Genomic DNA, 11809 nt, shown 5'->3' with positions numbered 1-11809 from the left:
GCAAGAAGTTGGACAAACCAGCCCTTGGCATCGTACTGTACTGTAATCTGTACACATCCCATTAGCCACCCAATAAATTACAAGTTCCGCGACAAGTAGGCAGTTGGCTCTACTCCGTACCTATTATCACAACGTGGGTATAGTTGCTGTGAAAGGTCCAATCCAGAGGGCTTTCTTGAGAAGCAAGACTCGGGAACAATCTCGGAATAATGGTCGAGGTGCGTGCCGATCAAGAACCGAGGCTATGAATAGTCACCCCCGTGAACAGGATTTTGCGCGTGGATAGTTAACCGTATTGGTAATAACAAATACCGGTCTCGCGTAATTCCACTCTCGGCCTCGTCACTGTTCTTGCCAATTGTCCAGACACCAACCGCAACGGAGCCCCCTTAGGATCTTGACAGCTCTCCTACTCCAACTCCCCAGCGAGTCCACGAACAGATCACTGGCTTTTCTGTTCACGAACCCCGGCATCCTCCCGTTCCAACCGGCCAAAACAGATCGGATGGGCCGCCAGGATTGTATCCTTTTCTAATCCCTACCCCGAACTTCCGCCACTCGCTTTTTGTGCCTTGTCATTCTCTTTGATTGCTCGTGTAGAAGGAAAAATACTCTTTGACAGATATCGGTGTGGAATGGATGGGTCTTTTGACTTGGCCTAACAACCCGATATCAAATCCTAGTGTTTCGGATTTCCTTTGAACTGGAACCCAGTTTATACCCCTTTTTCCCCTCCTTAGCTTTTGAAATTTCAAAGGACGAAGCGACTTTCCGCGTCTGTGTGAACCAGAACGTGGTTGACAGACCCCTGCGCCGTGATGAATTCGGTCTCTGGAAAGTACCTACGGTACATTCTATTTGCAGTGCTGGTTAGTTGTTCTCCGTGGTCGATTTGAATCCAGGAAACTGACCTTGGCCTCATCTTTAATTTTCGGTTCGAAAGTGTGTTGCGATTCTACATTTCATATCTTACTCCTCACTACCTCTCCCGAGCACAAGCGATGTCGTGTCCAACCTCAGGTCCGGGTCAAAACAAACCAGCCATAGCCCCTCAACTCATCATTCAGTTTCACCACTTTCCAACACTTCTTCAACTGTTCCAGCACCTGCCTATGAACGAGTAAACGCAACATTCGTGACTTTGGCCAGAAATGGGGATATTTGGGAGATTGCCAAGTCGATCCGCCAGGTGGAGGACCGATTCAACCGGAATTATCACTATGACTGGGTCTTTCTTAATGACGTGCCCTTCAACGACCAATTCATAAAGATAACTACTGCTCTTGTATCGGGGAAAACGCATTATGGAGTCATTCCGAAAGAGCACTGGTCCTTCCCTGACTTTATCGACCAGGCAAAAGCCGCCAAGGTTCGGCAGGATATGAAGGAGAAACAAGTCATCTACGGAGATTCCATCAGCTACAGACACATGTGCCGTTTTGAATCTGGATTCTTTTTCCGCCAGGAGCTCCTCCAGAAATTCGACTACTATTGGCGAGTGGAGCCTAGCATCGAATATTTCTGTGATATCGGTTTCGACCCGTTCAAGTTCATGAAAGACAACAAGAAGAAATATAGCTTTGTTATCAGTCTGTATGAATATAGAGACACCGTAGCTACGATTTGGGATAGCGTCAAGAAATTCATGGAGAAGTACCCTCAGCATATTGCAGAGGACAATAACCTGGAATTCGTCAGCGAGGATGGAGGGAAGACATATAACCTTTGCCATTTTGTGGGTATCCCCCTCCCTCGCCCATGCGTTTGTGACCTCTTTATTAACGAACGTTTTGATCACTTTCTGCAGTGGTCGAATTTCGAAATTGGTGATCTCAACTGGTTGCGATCGCAAGCCTACCTCGATTATTTCGATATCCTAGACAAAGATGGAGGATTTTTCTATGAAAGATGGGGTGATGCGCCTGTGCATTCCATCGCGGCTGCCCTCATGCTCAAAAAGGAGGAAATCCACTTCTTCAATGAGATCGCTTATCGCCATGTTCCCTTCGTCCATTGCCCGACGGGCGAACAGATGAGATTGGATCTGAAATGCCACTGCAATCCCCGTGACAACTTCGACTGGAAAGGATATTCTTGTGAGTGCAAAGTCCAAACAGGGTTACATGCCATCACCATAATTCATAAAATCAATGCATTTCAGTTTTAATCTTCAGTTACTCGCCCTGACGCTATTTTCGTATGCAGGTACATCCCGTTACTTCGACATTAATAAGATGACGAAGCCTAAAGGTTATGAAAAAGAAACGGACTGACCGAACTGGCTTCTCACAATCTTTTGCGGTATCATCGTCCTTACCGTTGTACTAATAGTAGCATTCAAAACTCGACGATTACCCCGCACGCCCAGTGTGTCTAGCACCGAGAGTGAACCGTACAGCAGCATGCCAAAAGGTGGCACATAAGAGACAAAACGAGGTTTGAAAGGGGGGAGAAGGGAAAAAAAAAAAAAAAAAAAAAAAAAAAAAAAGAGAGAGAGAACGGGACATCCAGGCTTCTATCCATCGGCTGCGCACACCTTGGAAAAGATAGCCTAAATCCCATTTTCTCTTCCCCCTCATCCTATATACCTCCATCCTCCGATTCCCCAATCCTGCATTCTCTTATTTCACCCTGATATTTGCCTTTAACCGTCATTATTTCCTTCGCATTTTGATGCCCTCGTGTGCTTCATTCATAAGTTGACATACGTTTTCATACCCCATCCAGGTTGTATAGACATGGGATATTTTGCATTTTCTTGCCCCCTTTGCTTTTATTATTATTTTCTATTCCTTGTCGTTTTCTATTTCCGCTTTTATTGAAATTTCACGGAGTCATGTGGGAAAAATGTACGTTTTCTTATTAAAATATTTTTGCGATTGATTTGACTTTTTCCTCTGCTTCTTATGGGTTGTCAGCCCCATATGAAGCATGTCATGATTTAATAGTTGTATACATCCACACGAAAACCAAGTCATCCATTATAATGATTATATATACAGTTATATATATATATATATTCTCTTTGTCTCTTTGTTTCATTTCATCTCCCAGGAAAGAAGAAATTAAGAGAGAAGTCCATGTTTTACGGAGATTGATGATATTTGTGCAGTACATGTCAAATGGCCCTGTTATTTTATTTTTAATCGTGGTGATCTTGTGTTTTTAAATCGAGAGTTATGCGTCTGGTGCCGAGGAATGAGTAGATATTTGAGAAGTTTTGAAATGAATGGTTCTACTTTTTGTCTTTCTTATTCTCCCAAGATAGGTAAGAGAGCAATAGCGAAGGCCACCAAAACCTGTTAACTTCAATAAGTTCCATAAGTGCTCTCTCATCGGTGCTAGAAGTAGCACATGGGCGGAGGGGGAGAAGACAGAAGTAACTAATGTACACTTTACTAACTCTTGATTGATGGATCAAATCTATGGCAAAATACACGAAGATGCTCGCGCATCACAAAGAATATCAATGGATCTGAATCGTATATTCGGAGTAAGAGAAAAACAAAGCCCCTCACTCCTATCTCTCTTCTTCTCTTTCTAACTTTCCCTCACGTCCTCTCCTCTATCTACCCGAACTGCTTTAAGCACTCTTCGGCTTCTTCGTCCCGTACTTCGAGCGGCTGGTGATACGGTTGCCAACGCCAGACTATTTTGTTATAACAAGAATGGTTGGTTAGCTTTCCCCTTTTTATTGTTTTATCACGCCCGTGCCATAATGACAATGTTTGTCTCTTTATATACATAGGGCACATATAATGGCGAGATGCGAAAATGAAACATACCAAATCCTACGCTCCACGGACAGATGTACCGCACACCAGGACAATCCTGTGCCCGGCCACCTCTAATCAACACGACGCTATGCTGTTGGATGTTGTGTCCTGTATTATTGATTTGGCGGGGACGAGGAGAAAAAAGAATTAGTATTCCCATACATAACGCCACAATAAATGAATAAATATATAGACATAGAATTCCACTCCTCTCTCGGAAATAAAAAGGAACGAAATATTAAAACTGACCTTCGCCTGGGATGTACCCTGTAACAACCGCGCCATTAGTCAACCGGATTCTCGCCGTTTTGCGCTCTCCGGAATTAGGCTTCTTCGGCTTCGTGATTCCAGTCTTCAGACACACGCCTTTCATCTGCGGCCGGCCTACAAGCGCGGGCGAGGTGGTTTTCCTCGCACGCTTGCCCTTCCGACAACCCCGACGGACTTGGTTCAACGTGGCATTTTGGTAGGGAGTGCTGGAGAATTTCCGCGACGATGAAGAGAGGGACGATGGTGTACATATATATTGGACGGATGTCAGTTTACGGCGTAAGGGAGGTGTGGTGTGTGGTGTTCGGTGGAGGAGGGAAAAGGTGCGCTTGGAGGAGGTGGATAGTGGTGAAGAGAGGCAATATGGGCGGGATATAAAGTGTCGTAGGGAACGGATTACCCCCGCGGTGGGCGTTGGCGGTGGCATGCTGAGCCAGTGCTGTGGTTAATTGGCGGTAGAAAGGGCTTTTGAAAGTCCTGGGATGAAGCCTTTGATGCGTGTCCGAAAAGGGAAATTTAGAGGTTGGGATTGAGTTCTGATCACGTGGAAGTGGAATATAACTGCGCTTTTGGTCTATACAGATGGCCGGGGGACCTTGACGCGGTTGCTTTTGCCTGGACGAACAGGTCCAAATGGCTGCCATAAACTCCTTCACATCATCCAATTCCGCTCATTCCAATAACTCTATCTCATATCGCAATTTACTTCATACGTAGTCCCATTCCGCTCCCATTCCACCTCCATCCCAAGTCCCAAATTCCTCCTCCCACCCACTGCCTCATCATGGTATGTCATTCCCACACTTCATCTTAGCTCTCCGCCTACTGCCGTACTGATCTCAAAAACAGCCTCTCCGCATCGCACCCGCCGCGTCCAACGCAACCCAGACCTCAAATACAGCCTCAGTCCCTCACTTAAGCAAAGGTGCCCCATCTGCCCCAGGCGTCCACGACACCCTCCGCGCCTCTCTCACTGCCGCACCAACGACACAGCAGCGAGCCCCCGCTTCTACACACCCGCTCGAAGCTCGTCTGCTACAGTGGCGCCAGACACACGATGCGATGAAGATGGAATCGTTAAGAAGGGTGTATGGCATCGCGGAGCCGATCAGGAGGGGCATGGAATTGAAGATCGTGCAGGAAGGACAGTGGAAGCCAGCTGCATTGGGTGGACGTAACGAGAGTAGTATTCATGCGGATATTTTGGCGCTGGGAGGTAGGGAGACGGAGGTTACGTGGGAGGATGTCTTTGACGGTATGTTTATTTTTCTCTTTTTATCGTCCTTCGGCATGGTATTGTCGGAGATTCCAGATAGTGGACGGGGAGGTTTCTTTGCTAGGATATATCATCACTGGCATGCATTCTTCATTATCTATGCACTGTGGATTTCTCGACTTCTATTTCCGCTATTCACCCCCGATGCGGAAAACATCTAACCGTTTCCATTGTTTACTCTAGGTGACGAACTTCGAGAACCTTCCTCCTTCCATGACGAAATGGAACACCGACTAAAGATGAATTGGTAATACCTTTTCCAGTCAGCGACTGTTTAGCCAAGTTATTATATGTTCTGTCCTTTTCCCATTTCCTTTCGCCCAACGGTTATTTATTTTCCTGTCACGTTTCCAGCTTTTAGAAAATCAAATGCTCAAATAAAGCGAATTGCTCTTAGAATTCTCCCTTTCCTCCTTTTATATATATATAATGTCTTCCGAACATGTTTTCCGTTCTCCGAATTTCATCTCCAAATTAAGAAATAATGGGTTCATCGTAAAAGCCACAAAATGAAGCAGCCAGCTTTAGGCTCCCTTCTCTTCCTTTTTTACTTTTTCTTCTTGACAGGACAAAACAAAAATCAAGATGAGGTAAAATTTCCATTTTTTGATTCTTATCGACAACAAAATCAATGGTGAGCGGGGCAGGAATGGGGAGTTTCGACACGCCTCGAATGACACATGCCCATTTTACATCGACTAAGGTATATATATATATAACTTATCCTTATGTTATCCTTATGCCACACAGTTACCCTACGCCGCCTTGCTCCCTCTCTCTATCTATCTATACCCTGCCAACGCGAAAGCCACCCACCCCCCATTGACACTTCACAGCCGGTTTAAAGAATTAGAAATTTCTCTGCCCCCTAGAAGTACCCGGCGCACGCACTCAAAACCCTTGATGAGAAGGATAGGGGAAGGAATTTTATCCCCAACCCAATCCCTGTCCTCCTTTTCCAATCAATGAATGGGTGTAACTAGTTGTAGTTGTAGGGCAGTGCAGTGCAGTTGCTCAGGCAGCATATGCTGTGTATATAAAAGCTATACAATACAATACATCACCCATCTCTTGACTTATCCATCCCTCTACCCATCCCACATGAAGGAAGGCCGATATACAAATACACACAGAGAAACGCGTACAATTGGATATAATTGTGTATATACAATGTACATGCACTGTACAACATAAATACCCGCAATTCAAACCGGTAAAATCCATTCATCCCATATATATATATACCTATAAAGTGTTGGTTACGCACACACACTATGTATGTACAGATAATGCAACAAAGAGGAGAAAAACAAAACAACGCAGACATGTGTCTCCCTCCCACCCTCACTTTCGACTTCACCTTTAGCAATAGTCCCTCCACACCCTTAATCTCATCGGCCATTATGCGAAAAAAGCAAAGGCTGCTGCGAACAGAGAAAGGCGGTAAGATGAAATTGAGAAGGGGCGGAACATGGAAACTTAGTTCCGTGGATGGCAGGAGAAAAGGAATTCAACCGACCCATTCAATATATATATGTATATATACCACTAGCCGCGGTGATGATAAGAATACTAATGGTAATAATGGTAGTGACAATGATCAAGAACAAGCGAGAAAAGAAAATGACGTGTATTGAAAGCAATGGGTACACAAAATGAAACATCAAGGGAGGAGCCAGAGGAAAAAACAATATGACCCGTTTACTCAACCCTTCCCTAACCCTAACGTCTTATATAAGGTTCGATTCGTAGCAGAAAAGAGATAAGACGGGGGAAAGAAAAATAACGGTAAAACAAAAACAACCAGTCCCTACACCTGCCGTGTATGCATTGAACAAAAAGGAAATCACAAAGACAGCAAATATCAAAGGAAAATGGAAAAAGGGAAGGAAGCAATGTATTCATAACCAAAAGTGTGGAAAGGGGATTGCGGATAAAATGGGGTACTTTCTAAAAAAAAAAAGGGAAAGAGACATGTCAAATGTCGAATTGGCAGCCGGAAAAATTAAAATAATCGAGACAGAAAGTGCCTAGGCGCAAGTTGCAAAAGATATTGAAGCGGAGTTCAGCAGAAAATCCGGCTGCAAGATGGCTCTAAGAAAGTGGAAAGCACAAGTTGCGGGTAGACCAATGAGGTATAGATACTGCAATAGACAACACCAGCAACAATAACAGCCAAGGGATGGGATATTATCGAAAGAGACAGGACTGATAAGAGGCCTGGTGTTGACATGAATGGCTGGGGACGAGCCAGTACAGTGATGCCGAAATACGGTAATTGGGCTTCTTCCGACAAGCTGCCAGGTGCATGGGGCCACAACAATAGTATACTCGGGACGGCCGGGATGAAGATAAATGAATATCGCAACAAATTCGGAGGAAGAGAGGAAATGAAAGTAAGCCCGGATTGCAGTTTCTTTGTCGCCCGTCTGAGAGTAGAAAAAATACCTCAGGTTCTATGAGAGGGAGTAGAGTACAGTCGCATACAGCCTACAGGATAATACACCTGCATCGGGGGCTATAATCACCGCCATCCCGCTCCCGGCCGGAAGTGGATCTGGTGGCTTTGGCGTCTTCTTCGTCCACGACTTCTCGTGGCTTTATGGTCATGTGGATGACGTTGGGAGCGTTGTGAGTTAATCTCAAATCTGTGACATAATGAGCGGAAGTGAAACGGGTTTGCTTTTGGAGGACAAGAACGGAGTTGGATTTCTGAGCAGCGCTAGAAATCCAGTATAAAGACATTCAAAGCTGGGGGATTAAAAAGAAACATACCGGATAGCGGAGCTTTGTCATCCAATAATTTTCCGAATGATATCAAACGTATTGAACTTGGGAAGGGAGGTCGAGGTTCCCACTCTGCAATTCAATAAAATATCGTAATTTGTCAGTTCACATTACCCCCCAGAACAAGCGCGAGAAGGAACAGGGGGTGGTCGCGTGCTCTCCATTGCAGGAAAAAGAAAAAAAAAATCGCCGCGGGAGACATACCAGATCTCCACTCCCTCCAAATCAGTTCTTTCAGAGTATATACGCTCATCGCATAGGGATTGAAATCGGGTACATCCACCTGCCGTTTTCGCAGGTACTTCGCATCAATCTTGAATGGATGTCTGGCTCCGGTTATCAGAAGAAGGTCTATATTCAACACCATGCCGGGATCCTCCAATTCTTTACCCGTCGCGCCTGGTAGCTCCGACGAGGGACCAACGGCAGGGCTGCATTGCTTAGTTTCTTCGGTCTCACTGGTAGGTTGTGTGGCGGACTGTATTTGCTGTGGGGGAGGCTCTGTGTTAGTGGTGGTAGTCGGCGCGGATTGGGAAGCGGTGGCATCATGAGGCTGAGATGTCGGTGAAGGGGGCGTATTTTCTCTAATCGTGGTGCTCGTGATTGGGGGCTCTGAAGGTTCAGCGGATTCTATTGTGGCGGGGGGATGCGACGAATCTGTCACAGCGGGGTCGGATGAAGATGTAGCGGTGGCATCAGTAGTGTTGTTGTTGTTGTTGTTGTTGTTGTTGTTGTTGTTGTTGTTGTTGTTGTTGCTGCTGCTGCCTCTGTTGTTGTCGTCGTCATCATGGCGAACCGGTGCTGGGGGAGGAGCGTTCGTCGCCGTCATCGCCGTCGAGTTAGGGGAATCTCGTTGTGTCGACGGTGTATCTGATATCGGCAGAGCTAGCGGCCTCTGTATTTTCTCGGCATCTTCTTGCTGGGATTGTGAATTGGAATCATGGATTGGGATAGGGGTGCCGGCACTTGAGGCCATGGTCAAAGGGGAAGCTGAGATTCTTGAACACCAGCAATCGAACCGGTGGAAGGTCTAACTCTGCGGATGCCAGATGAAATGGAATAGTTAACCTGAAAGCACAAAAACTGAGGTAAGGATTGACAAAGCCAGGAAATGAGGCCGAAAAAGAGTGTGGGCAGATGTGTTCCCTCGAAGCAAGAAGGCTTATCGGGGACGGAACATGGCAGACAGACGGGAGAAGGACAGGGCGGAGGAATGGATGGCGAGATGGGACAGCAGGGGAGAGCATCAAAAGGCAGTCTGCTCGCTCAGTCGACTGGCCTGGGATGGAGATAGCTGGGCTGGCAGTTGGTGTTGCAGAAGTTGGCAGCGAAGACGGCAGATGGAGATGGGTGCAGTTCAGCCTCCGTGGGTGAGTGGAGAGTGTGGGAGAAGACAAGACAAGACATGGAACAGTCGGCAGAACAGACTCTGGGTGCTTGGGCAGGGGCAAACTGGGTGGACTGGGTGGCTGCGGCTGGCCATAATGGTTGGGCCCGGGCCCAGGCTGCAAGGAAGCCTATTTTCCCTTCGCTTTAACTGGGGCGCCCCCCACCAGCATCCCCGATCTCTAGTTAAATGGCTCGTTTAGCGCCACCACCATGCTAACATAGCACAGTCCTGTGGCTGAATCCCTATTTCTTTGCAACCCTCTAATCAGACAATAATTAAGTTAGCGAGCAAATGAATATCAAAAATCCTCCCACCTGTCTGTGTAACAGATATGAAAATAAATATGAAAATATGATGGATACAAAAGCCAAAAATGGGAGGACTTTATTATTACTTTTTTAAAACGAACACTATTTGAAAAGGAAAAAGAAAACCCTCGTCGATCTCCGCCCGTTAAGGGATCATCATCTCGCTCCTCTGCCCCGCACAAGCAGTGCGACCATTGCGATGGCAGCATGTCATTACACCCGACATACACATGCATCCTTGTCAATCCTTTCTGAAGACTACGGCGTAGAAGAAGAGATCCATAATCCATGCGCTAGGAAAAAAAGTTTAAAAAGGCCAAAAACTTTTTTTTCCCTTTCGCCTCCCACGTGTTCCTGCAACAGGACCTCAAACATTAGGTTGCTAGTTGTGATCAGCTTCTACACGACAACGAGCTCATTTTCAGGGTGATAAAGAGAAAACGGTAAGATAAGATGAGAAAGGAGAAATGAAAGGGGGAGAGGAGGCGGGGGAGGGCTGGAAAATGCAACATATACTCATACTGGATATCATAACAATGAAGCAAAGACAATCCACTCCAGAACCCCAGGCTCAAATCCCCGTGAAAACTGACAAATCACTTCAAACTTTCAAACTTCGGCATGAAAAGGGAATAAACAAATAAGTTTTCTTTTTCACGGAAAAAATGTGCCAAACCAACTAGAATACGGAACTAACAGAACGCCACGGGGAAGGTAGCGGGAAGCATAGCAAAGGAAAAAAGAAATATGCAGCAGAAAGAATGTTACTCTTTTGTCACGACATCCACGCAAAATAATGCGCCGGATTCTCATTCCTCAACCCTTCAGAACCATGCGCCACGCCCAGCAACCTCACCCTCTCAATCCTGCCGCCAAAATCATCCTCGACGGAGCTCTTCCACGTCCGCAGGAACGCGCGCAGCCTATCTACCACCGCCGCATCGTCCCGCACCAGCAATGCAACGGCATCATACCCGCCAGCCCCGGGGACAACGCCGCCTATCACCCCTTCAACCTCCGCAGATAACCTATCCAGCAACTCTGTCTGCACCTTTGGCTCGATGGGCACGCCGCTTTTCTCTGTCATGGTGCGCAGTAGCGCGCGAGAGCGGGAGATGAGTCTGCTGACGCCGTCGAATCTATTTCCGTCATTGTCGTCGTCGCCGTCGTCATCATCGTCGACGACGTCGTTGATGTTCGCGGTATTCGCATGCTGATGACCCCGCGAGACCGCGGATGACGATGATGACGATGAAGAAGGGCGGTGGACAGCCGCGGCACGGCTGTGGCTGTTATTAGGGGCATTACGGTGCAGTAGGTCTTTCAGCAGCAGACGCAATCTATCGTTGTTTTGCTGCAACTCCGCCCAGAGCACGTCTGCCTCCTCCCGGTTATTCTCGCGCCACTGGAGGACTTGTTTCACCATCCCTGGCGTTTGCGAGCCGCAGTCCACATCGCATAGCACCATCTGCATGCCCCGAGGCAGCTTGGTGCCAAAGTCAACACACTCCGTATCCCATGGGTGCTTTGTGTTGAGGTCTTCAACGACGGCGAAAAGCCGTTCTTCGAACTGCGGGGTCCCGACGTCCCCCAAACTTCCAAGTACAGCGGGGGAGAAACGTCGGTAAAGACACGAGCCGTACACGGCAGCGCCAATGTCGAACCCCGAACCGACTTTCCCCTGTGCGGCGCAATGGGCGGCTTGGGCGAGATTATGTAGCTTATCTCGCACTGTAGGTAGTTCCTCTGGTTGTACGGTGCGGTGGATGACGATGGCGGAAACGAGCGCTGCGACGAGCGCGGCAGATGAGCCTAGACCGGTCTTGTGCGCTTCATCCAGCTTGACGCCAAAGTCTGCGAAGCGCGTTCCTCTGTTGGCGCCCGGTGCTTGTGAGGTCGCGGTTTGGGAGTAGTAGTCATTGTCTGCGACGATGGTGATGGAGAGGGAGCCGAAGAGTTTGGATGCGGAAACGTAGCTTATGTATGTTAAGGCGTAGTTTAA

At 47.2% G+C, this 11809-nt stretch overlaps 5 protein-coding genes across 5 annotated transcripts in view; 2 read left to right on the top strand and 3 right to left on the bottom strand.

Annotated features, from left to right (window-relative positions):
- Nucleotides 1-209: 209 nt before the first annotated feature.
- HCAG_00953 (glycolipid 2-alpha-mannosyltransferase) lies at nucleotides 210-2442 on the top strand (the record flags this gene model as incomplete). The annotated part of the gene is made up of 6 exons (XM_001543857.1): nucleotides 210-218; nucleotides 601-628; nucleotides 741-869; nucleotides 1104-1735; nucleotides 1808-2096; nucleotides 2369-2442. The coding sequence occupies 6 exons, from the start codon at nucleotides 210-212 to the stop codon at nucleotides 2440-2442; spliced, it is 1161 nt and encodes a 386-aa protein (XP_001543907.1).
- A 1127-nt stretch (nucleotides 2443-3569) lies between these two features.
- Nucleotides 3570-4473, bottom strand: HCAG_00952 (putative mitochondrial 37S ribosomal protein MRPS12; the record flags this gene model as incomplete). Its single annotated transcript, XM_001543856.1, has 3 exons — nucleotides 3570-3649; nucleotides 3786-3884; nucleotides 4026-4473. The coding sequence occupies 3 exons, from the start codon at nucleotides 4471-4473 to the stop codon at nucleotides 3570-3572; spliced, it is 627 nt and encodes a 208-aa protein (XP_001543906.1).
- Nucleotides 4474-4830: 357 nt separating this feature from the next.
- On the top strand, nucleotides 4831-5573 carry HCAG_00951 (conserved hypothetical protein; the record flags this gene model as incomplete). Its single annotated transcript, XM_001543855.1, has 3 exons — nucleotides 4831-4833; nucleotides 4896-5301; nucleotides 5506-5573. 3 exons carry the CDS (start codon nucleotides 4831-4833, stop codon nucleotides 5571-5573), a joined length of 477 nt encoding a protein of 158 aa, XP_001543905.1.
- A 2239-nt stretch (nucleotides 5574-7812) lies between these two features.
- On the bottom strand, nucleotides 7813-8938 carry HCAG_00950 (predicted protein; the record flags this gene model as incomplete). Its single annotated transcript, XM_001543854.1, has 3 exons — nucleotides 7813-7970; nucleotides 8098-8181; nucleotides 8314-8938. 3 exons carry the CDS (start codon nucleotides 8936-8938, stop codon nucleotides 7813-7815), a joined length of 867 nt encoding a protein of 288 aa, XP_001543904.1.
- Nucleotides 8939-10582: 1644 nt separating this feature from the next.
- The window catches only part of HCAG_00949 (predicted protein), a gene marked incomplete at both ends in the record, with an annotated part of 1873 nt that continues 646 nt past the window's right edge, over nucleotides 10583-11809 (bottom strand). The window contains one exon of the mRNA XM_001543853.1: nucleotides 10583-11783. Within this exon, the coding sequence (XP_001543903.1) occupies nucleotides 10583-11783 (1201 nt within the window). The remainder of the gene's footprint in view (nucleotides 11784-11809) is intronic.

The sequence above is a fragment of the Histoplasma capsulatum genome, genomic scaffold, assembly GCF_000149585.1.
Source record: "Histoplasma capsulatum NAm1 scaffold_1 genomic scaffold, whole genome shotgun sequence".
Taxonomy (NCBI): Eukaryota; Fungi; Ascomycota; class Eurotiomycetes; order Onygenales; family Ajellomycetaceae; genus Histoplasma; species Histoplasma mississippiense.
This window is presented reverse-complemented; position numbering and strand designations above follow the sequence as displayed.